General features: G+C 44.8%; 1 protein-coding gene across 1 annotated transcript in view; it reads right to left on the bottom strand.

Moving 5' to 3' along the window:
* FOXC1 (forkhead box C1) overlaps positions 1 to 7,604 on the bottom strand; it is a 20,549-nt gene extending 12,945 nt beyond the window's left edge. The window contains exon 1 of the mRNA XM_042464407.1: positions 7,494 to 7,604. Within this exon, the coding sequence (XP_042320341.1) occupies positions 7,494 to 7,604 (111 nt within the window). The remainder of the gene's footprint in view (positions 1 to 7,493) is intronic.
* Positions 7,605 to 8,045: the final 441 nt, after the last annotated feature.

The following is an 8,045-nucleotide window of genomic DNA, read 5'->3' on the forward strand; positions in this document are numbered from 1 at the left end:
TATTATTATTATTATTATTATTATTATTATTATTATTATTATTATTATTATTTCTGCCTAAGCCCCATAGAGTCAATGGGGCTGCTGTAGACTTTAGGCCACGATATTTTAAAGTTCCCCGCATGATATTCCCGCAAAATTAGCAGGATTTTAAAAACAAAACCATACAAAACAAAGCAAAACAAAAGCAAAAACCCTACGGAATAGTTTATAAAGCTATATGGCCCCCCAATCCAGCCCGATCCTCTCCAGGTTTGTTTGGATCTCTTTTCCGACTGTGTCCAATTTAATTTATTCTCTACTAGGGCTGCCATCCTTTATCCTTTTACCTGGGAGTAAGTCCCACTGGACTCAAACTGGACTTACTTCTGAGTAGGAGGGTATAAAAATCGCACTATGAACGAAAGGTAGGGCATTCAGGTCCCCCCCCCCCCTTTGGATTGGGGTCTCGAGCCCCCGACCATGAACTTCTTTTCTCTCCAATGGGTTTAGAAGCGACATCTGATCCAAGGCAGCCAGGATTAAATTTCCAGTGAGTTTAATAAAATGCAACAGCAGCAACAACAACAACAGCAACAGCAACAACACACACGGAACCAGAGAACCTCAGAGGAAACTATAAATTCCAGGCATCCTAGTTTCTCGTTTTGCAACTTCGTTTACGACAAAAACCTACAAGGGCTAAAAAACGAACGAGGCGGAGGGGTCCTTTCCTTTGATGCAGCCTGAAAAAACTTCGTTTCTCCCTCGTTAACTGGATTTTGAATGTAATCCGGAGAGGGACGTTTGCGTTTTCTCTGTCCGAGGTTTGCAAGAGAAACGGGGTTAGACCGGGGTTTTGGGGGGGACCAAAATCCCACCCGCTTTTGCATTTTTATTTAAGCCAACGACTTGAGGTTGGAGTAAAAATCTTTCCTTCGAATCAGGGGGGGGGGGGGGGGGGGGAAACAGCCGTCCTCCTTTTCCAGGACATATCCTCCATTTCAACCTCCTGCCCAGGAAGAATCCCCAAAGCTTCTCCGATTTGAGCATCCAATTTATATCTCCTTTCTTTTGTAACGTTCTACGTGACAAAAAGGCCAAAAGCACAAAGTGGCCAGCAAAATGTGATGGTGGGAGTGTTGGACCACGGACTGGGCAAGTCACACTCTTTCAGCCTCGGGGGAAGAAAGCAAGGGCAAACCTTCTCTGGACCAACCTTGCCAAGAAAACCTCCATGATCGGTTCGCCTTAGGGTCGTCATAAATCAGAAATGACTTGAAGGCACTCAACAACGACAAACATTTTTCTGGAGTGCCCTCCATTTTAATGTTGCATTGTCCTACTTTGCAGTGAGGCCTGGGACTCAACTGAACGGAGTCCCTTCTGCTTTCCTCTTTGGATCCTCAACAGATTTGCGCTGGAGCAAGTTCAGTGGATTTGCATTCCGAAAGACCTCCTTTTAGGTTTGGGGGTCCCCCTCCCAGGTGGAAAGGGGCTCGATCCCTGCTTGGGCCTGATTCTTGAAGAGAGCCCCCCCTTTCCATTTCAGGCTGCCAAACTCACCTCCCCCCAGAATGAGATCCTGAAACCCCCTGGATGGATTCCTGCCTGAAGAAAGAGGAGGCTGATTTCCATTCAAAGGGGAAAGGGCTCCATTTTCCCCAGATCCTGTCTGAGAATTAAATGCGTAGCCCCTGGCTAGTTTGGTTTCTTGGGGGGTGTCTTTTCCCCAATTTAGGGTAGGGCTCCCCCTCCGACCTCCAGAGAAAGAGTGGCCAGCCCAAAACCCCTCCCATGTTATTCCATCCTCAACTTGAGAACCAGGTTAGGCAGAGTTTATGATTCAGGCTGCATCCGCACTGTGGAAATAATCCCGTTCGGACTAATCTAATTGCTCTGGTTCAATGCTATATGGATTTCTGGGAGGTTTGTTTGTTTGTTGCGGCACCAGAGCAGAGTTTTGGATCCCCTGCCGGGGGAGATCCAAGGAAAAGATCCTCTGCTCCTATGCGGAGGGATTCTCTTCCCCAGAGTGGATCCCACCGCCAGAGCCCTGGATCTGTCCTGAGCAGAGCGTATCCTGAATGGGAAGATGCTCCAGAGAGATGCAGGAGAAGGTGGAGCGTTGGAAAACTGGCTCCTTTCCCCAAAATTGCAATCGTTACTCAGAGAGAGTTGGAAGAGACCATGCAGGAACTCACAATCCAAACACCTCCGACAGATGGGCATCCAGCCTCTGCTTAAAGACCTCCAAAGAAGGAGATTGTCATCCAGAGACTCTCCTGATCGTTCTCTCTCTGAAGGAGAGCCTTCCCAGGGAGATCTCTCTGGTCTTTCTCCCGGCAATCCCTCCCTCCTTTTTCGGAAGCTTGAAAGAAATAAGGAAGGAAGGACAAGGGTGGCCAGATGTCCTCATCGCAAAGGAGGACAAAGGCACCGCAAAAATGGAGGACGTTGAAGGCGAACGGAGGGCACGACCAAATCAAATCAAATAAATGCGCTTATGAAACAAACAAAGCAAATACAGAAAATCAAAACACTCACACAAAGCAAAACAAATGCAGACAATCAAAACACTCATTCAGATATACGTTCATGCTTCTGACTCATGCTCCAAATGGAGGACGTTTTGCAACCTCCTGGACAAGAAGGTTGAAATGTAGGACTGGAAACGGCGGACATCTTATCACCCTGGGGAAGGAGGACTGAAGAAAAGCGATGCCATTCCCTTTTCCTCATCCTTGCCTTCCCGACATATTGGACTCTAACTTCCATTATTCCAAGGGGGGTTGCGGATGATGGGAATTATAGTCCAAGGCTTGGGGGGAAATAGAGGGGGGGGGAGAAAGAGGGAGGCACCTCTCGGACCCTCTGCCCCCCGTTTTATTTTTTGGAACAGAGTCCAACTTTGTGAACTTTCTGCTGCGGCTGGTTTATTCAAACCTGTTTGTTTAGGCTAGGAGATAGAAAAGGACATCTGGTTAGTCCCAGACAACATCCAGGAATTGGGGTGGGAGAGAGGATCCTTTCCTAGAGGCAACCTATCATCCTCCAGCAGGTGATTCCATGGCATTCACCCATGACAGTTAAAGTGGGGCCAAACTGGATTATTTCTGCAGTGCGGATGCCTCAGTTTCCCAAATTCTTATTCCCCACTGAACTTTATAGGGCTTCCAGGGTGGCTCTGCTTTCTCCTTTTTTTGGGGGGGGAGGGGAGGTCTTTGGCCAAGGGGCAAGGAAAAGGCCCCTTCCCCTCTGGACCTAGATTGGGGTTGTGGTGATTGTGATTGTGTGCCTTCCGACTTATGGCGATCCGGTCATGGCGGTTTGGCCTTGCTTCCTCTGAGGCTGAGAGAGTGTGACTTTTGCTCCAGGTCACCCAGTGGGTCTCCAGGACTGAGCTGGGAAACAAACCCTGGTAGTCCAACATTCAAACCACTGCTTGGGTTTCATCTCCTCTGCCTTGCTCCATTCCATTCACTGGGTGCCTCTTGACCACCTAAAAACTCTCTAGAGGCTTCTCCAGGGAGTCGAGGGGACTGAAAGGACTGTAAGGTTTCTCTCCCGAAAGGCGACTTGGACTCGCTTCTTCCTTTCTTGCTCGGGACTGAAACACTGGCCACCTGCATGGATCCTAGTGCCTCTCGCCTGCGTGCCTGGAGCGCCCCCTGATGGCCCAGAAGGCAATGGCAATGGAAGCTGAGGCTGCTTCAAAGAGCCTCTGGCTTCACAAAGGAAGGAGACCATGCTGGGTCCCAAGGAAACATCTCCTTTTAATTGCAAATGGGCATTAAATTTCCTTGACTTTGAAAATCTACCATAGCCAAAAAAAGAGGGAGGTGCCGGCCTGCAGATAGCCCTCCCTACCATCTGAACTAAGACTAGAAAAAGAAAATGCAGGCCTATGACTAACATGTTCCCTTTCTATAGTTTTTTGTGGGTTTTTCAGGTTATGCACCGATGTTCTAGAAGAGTTTATTCCTGACGTTTCGCCTGCATCTGTGGCTGGCATCTTCCATTTCTTTCACCTGTCTGCCTGATGAAGAAGCCAGTGTGACTTTGAAAGCTTGCAACATGGATATTGTGCATTTTGGTTGGCCCCATAAAGGGATAATTGTTGGAATGTCAAAAAGCCTGAGTCCAAGGTGTGTGTAAGTGCCTCCTCCTCTTCCAGGACCACTGCCTACATTTCAGCCTTCTGTCCTGGATAAATTCCAAAATATCCACTGCTTTGAGCCTGACTGAGAAGCCCATTGAGTAACACAACCTTTGCTCTTGGAGAAATTAGTTTGGCAGCTGCAAATAGAGAGATGGATCCTTCTAAACTCTTTTGTTCCTAGGAGCAGCTGCAGTCAAGACTTGCACCCAGAGCTCAGGGCACCTTTGTTTCTTCAGGGGGTGGAAAAGGGCAGCAAATGTCTTAGGCATTTAATGGGCAGCCTGAGGACACAATGCAAATGTTGAAAGGGTTTCCACCCCACCCTTAACTTCATTCTGCACAATGGACAAATAAAGGGAATCATTTAAATGTAGAGCCAGTCATGAGTTTGTTGCTAGTAAGGTGCAAGTCTAAGCACTTGTCTTGAGTTCTGTAAGCATGTTGCAAGTAAACAAGGCATTTTTAAAAAGATAAGTTCATCAGAATAATAATAATAATAATATGGGTGAGTACGTAATAAAATATAGTGTATGTAATACGGTTGTAAATAAACCATATGGAAAGAACTTGTATGTGTGTGCGCGCATTTAGTCTTTATTTTGTAATGTCCAACATTTTTCTTGAATGGCCTACATTTTAATAATAATAATAATAATAATAATAATAATAATAATAATAATTATTATTATTATTTATATCCCGCTCCTTTACAAAACGCAATCGAGGTGGCTTACAACATTAAAATGAACATATCCAAGCCATCATTCCCACCCCCCTTAAAATACAATTAGACAGATTAAAATTAAAACATACTTAAAATTCACAAATGTTGTGGTTCCTTGTCCTCCCTTGTGGTTGTGACATCTGGCCAGACTGCACTGACTATTGACTTATGGTGATCCCATGAATTTCATAGGGATTTTCATAGGCTTGCTTTAAAACAGACTCCATCAACCCTGGATATCTTTTCCCAGTCGTTCCAAAAGAGTGAGTGTTAACACAAATTGGTTAAGAGTGGGGAAAAGACTATTTATTTAATACCTTACACAGCCACCTGAGAGTTGCATCTGGTTCCCTTGAAGACATGTTTAGTTCTCCTCTGCCTTGTCTTCAGCCACCCCAAACCGATATACAAAAGGCTGGTGCCGTTCATACTGGTGGCAATGTGCAGCCACCAGGATAATCCACCAAACTCTGAGCAACTGATAAGACTTATTCTTCATGAATTTTTCTAATATACTTTCAGGCTGTCCAAAGTCTATGGTCATTCCTACCTTTATTATGAAATAAATAAATCAGTGTAGGGTGAGGGAGAAATGATGGGCACCTGCAGATATTTTTGGATTGCAGTTCCCATTCGCCCTAGCCAGCATAATCAATGTTGGGAGTTGCAGTCCAGCAATAGATGCAGGACTGCATGATTTCACCCCTAGTCAAATGAGAGGGACAACCCTTTTGTGGAAATAAATCCCATAATTTAACTATGTACCCTGGTGAAGTACTTCCTTTTGTCCATTTTGTGTGTATTCAATTTCCCCTTAAATCCTGCCCAACCATATTTGCAAAAACATGCGTGTGCACATGCCTTGTGTGCACGCAAATACAAAATGTGTGACACGATGGTCACTTCTTGTTGTTGTGGGCCTTCAAGTCTTGTTGAGTGCCTTCATTTCTGACTTAAGTCAAGCCTAAGGTGAACCTATCACAGGGTTTTCTTGGCAAGATTTGTTCAGAGGAGGTTTGCCTTTGCACTTTTCTGAGGATGTGCGAGTGTGACTTGCCTAAGGTCACCCAGTGGGTTTTCATGGCCAAGCAGGGATTCAAACCCTGGTCTCCAAAGTCATAGTCCAACACTTGGGGTTTCATTTCTAACTGGTTTTTGGGCGTTTTAAAAGGATTTTGGGATGGGGGATGGAAGGTCAGAGAAAGAGGAGCAAGACTGAGTCTTGAACATGTTTAAATGTGGGGGGAGGGGTCTGGGAGCTTGTGGGAATGTCTGGGTGGGGAACCAAAGACTGAAAAAATAGGGGTTCAGTGCCTCCCAGCCATACTTTAGTTTAGATCAATATCAATGGGAGTAAGATTGTTATCATGCCATTCTCCTCCACAAATCTGCTTCTGTGTCTTGAATACTGGAAATCTTCAGCTAACAAATTGTTTGACCGTGAAGCTCCCTTTTACAGTCTATTCCTGCCCCACAGTCCCTCTTCTTCTTTGTCCTCTCTCTAGCTGTAAGTTTTGAAGCAGCATTGGCCTTGGAAAGATGGTAAAGTAGAGCTAGAGAAACACTGGTTTTAGTGGTGTGTTCCAGCAGCATGTCTGCAGCAAACAATGCAATAAAACTTGAGCTGGGAAAGAATGGGATACTTCTCTAGCTGATTCTACATCAGAAGTGTGTGGCTGCCTACAACAGGCCAGGTAAAGACCAGCTGCCTCCAGAATATTTTACTGAGCAGACATGAACATCAACACAGAGGCAGCAGAGAGATCAGGTAAGCCTGCATATTTTACAAGTGCATATTATTTGTGAATAAAATCTGAAACTTGTTCAACTGCTCTATTTTTTTTATGCGTGTGTTGTAAGAACCTATCCCCAACCATGCTGTTTCTGTCTCTGTTACAGAAGCAATGCTTAGGAACACATATTAACTGTGGTATACCTCTAGCAGCGATTCAGAAAGTGATGCTTTGGCCAAAAGGGAGATGCAAGGGTGAAGAAAGGTGCACTGGCTAAATCATTGCCTGTCTGACTTTGCAGCCTACAGCCTAGGAGACTTGCCAGGCAAAAAACAACACTACAATCCAAGTATGGGTGCAATCCCTGGGCATTGCACATTAATGAAGATTGTGCAAGTGATTTTGACGGGTTACAAATTGCCTCCCGCATCTCAGTCTGCTTTACTGAGCCAAAGCAACACCCACAGAACAGACAGTGAGGTCACCTTTTCATTTATGTCCAGCTAATCATCAAACAAGAAGGAGGCAAAACTGGGCCACAACAAAGCAAGTATATGCTCAAGTCTGAGCTGGAAAGAGAGATCATCTTTGCGTAGCTATACAAAAACACAAAATCATTAAGGCTGAAACCCTGTTACCTGAGAAGAAGTCTCATTGGTGTGAACTGGGCTCTCATCTACTTGTATAGTATTGCTCTGTAATAGATTTCTTGTGGTGCAGTTGTGACTAACTGTCCTTTAAGGTAATATCATCAGAAATATGGATAGCTCAGCCTGGAGAAGTTACATTTTTGGACCACAGGTCTTAGTGGATATGCAGACAAGGAGATTTTGAGAGCGCTAAAAAACAAAAACATTTCTAAGGTCTGATGAACAGTGAGGTGGGGTCAACTGACCATAAATGCAGGAAGTTCAGGTGGTGACAGTTCTGTGTAAAGCTTCAGATAAGCAGCCACAATCCCTAGCAGCAATAACTGGTGACAATGATTGTGCTTCTGAAGGGTCATTTTGCTTATCTTAAGCTTTACACTGAATTGTCACCTACTGTACTTCTTACATTTTATGGCTGGTTGGCCACTGTTTACATTCCCTCCTCTCATCAGTCAGTCTTCTCTCTGGAAGCTGATAATGAAGAGAGCCTTTAGGAAGGAGATAACATGTAGATTGCTACAATTAGAAGAATATCCAGCAGGGGAGAGTTAGCAAGATGGCTTCAAAATCAGGATTACCATTTTCATTGAAGAGACATTTTGCTTTCAGTATGGATTTAACATGGAATGTAATTTCTCCCTCAACACAATCAGTTTTCCATTAACTGAGTATCTGGGCGCAATTGTTATCTTACCAAATAAAGGTGATTATTCTTTGCAGCAGGGCCTAAATATCCTAAAGGCACCAGATCCTATCTGATCTCCAAAGTAAGGTAGGGTCGGCTCCAGTTAATACTT

The sequence above is a fragment of the Sceloporus undulatus genome, chromosome 4, assembly GCF_019175285.1.
Source record: "Sceloporus undulatus isolate JIND9_A2432 ecotype Alabama chromosome 4, SceUnd_v1.1, whole genome shotgun sequence".
NCBI classification, from domain to species: domain Eukaryota; kingdom Metazoa; phylum Chordata; class Lepidosauria; order Squamata; family Phrynosomatidae; genus Sceloporus; species Sceloporus undulatus.